A 1,067-nucleotide genomic window follows, 5' to 3' on the forward strand; every position below is an offset into this window, starting at 1 on the left:
TGGGCATCTACCTGGCTGCCCTCCTGGGCAACGGCCTCATCCTCACCGCTGTAGCCTGTGACCACCGCCTCCACACCCCCATGTACTTCTTCCTCCTCAACCTCGCCCTCCTTGACTTGGGCTTCATCTCCACCACTCTCCCCAAAGCCATGGCCAATTCCCTCTGGAACACCAGGGGCATCTCCTATCAAGGGTGTGCTGCTCAAGTTCTCTTTTTTGTCTTCTTCTTTGGCTCAGAGTATTCAATTCTAACTATCATGGCCTACGACCGCTACGTTGCCATCTGCCAGCCCCTGCACTACGGGAGCCTCCTGGGCAGCAGAGCTTGTGCCCAGATGGCAGCAGCTGCCTGGGGTGCTGGATTTCTCAATGCTGTCATGGAAACTGCCAATACATTTTCCCTGCCCCTGTGCCAAGGCAATGCTATGGACCAGTTCTTCTGTGAGATCCCCCACATCCTCAAGCTCTCCTGCTCCAGCTCTCATCTCAGGGAAATTGGACTCATTGTGCTTATTGTTGCTTTAGGCTTTGGTTGTTTCATTTTCATTGTGGTGTCCTATGTGCAGGTCTTCAGGGCCGTGCTGAGGATGCCCTCTGAGCAGAGCCGGCACAAAGCCTTTTCCACGTGCCTCCCGCACTTGGCCGTGGTCTCACTGATGGTAAGCACTGCCATATTTGCCTACCTGAAGCCCCCCTCCATCTCTTCCCCATCCCTGGACCTGGTGGTGGCAGTTCTGTACTCGGTGGTGCCTCCAGCAGTGAACCCCGTCATCTACAGCATGAGGAACCAGGAGCTCAAAGATGCCTTGAGGAAAGTCTTTGGATACATGCTCATCCAACATTGATAAAGGGCCAATTACCTAAAAGAACTCTCAAAAAATATTATGACAATCTGTTGGTGTCCTTTCTCTGTATTATTACTTTCTTACAAGTGTGAAAATAGATTTATTTCAATATTTTATAGGTATCTTCTAATCTCTTGCTTATGATATTTAATTTGATGCAATCCTATCCTGTAGCTGCGTAACCGGGCATCATGGGTACTTAAATAGAATAAAAGAATCCAC

General features: G+C 49.7%; 1 protein-coding gene across 1 annotated transcript; it reads left to right on the forward strand.

Moving 5' to 3' along the window:
* Positions 1-138: 138 nt before the first annotated feature.
* LOC118159772 (olfactory receptor 14C36-like) lies at positions 139-845 on the forward strand. Its single transcript, XM_035314337.1, has one exon. It carries the CDS (start codon positions 150-152, stop codon positions 843-845), a length of 696 nt encoding a protein of 231 aa, XP_035170228.1. The 5' UTR covers positions 139-149.
* Positions 846-1,067: the final 222 nt, after the last annotated feature.

The sequence above is a fragment of the Oxyura jamaicensis genome, unplaced genomic scaffold (genome assembly GCF_011077185.1).
Source record: "Oxyura jamaicensis isolate SHBP4307 breed ruddy duck unplaced genomic scaffold, BPBGC_Ojam_1.0 oxyUn_random_OJ72003, whole genome shotgun sequence".
NCBI lineage: Eukaryota > Metazoa > Chordata > Aves > Anseriformes > Anatidae > Oxyura > Oxyura jamaicensis.

Coding starts and splice junctions, on each gene's coding strand:
- LOC118159772 (XM_035314337.1), top strand. CDS start 150: ATGGCCAATTCCCTCTGGAACACCAGGGGCATCTCCTATCAAGGGTGT.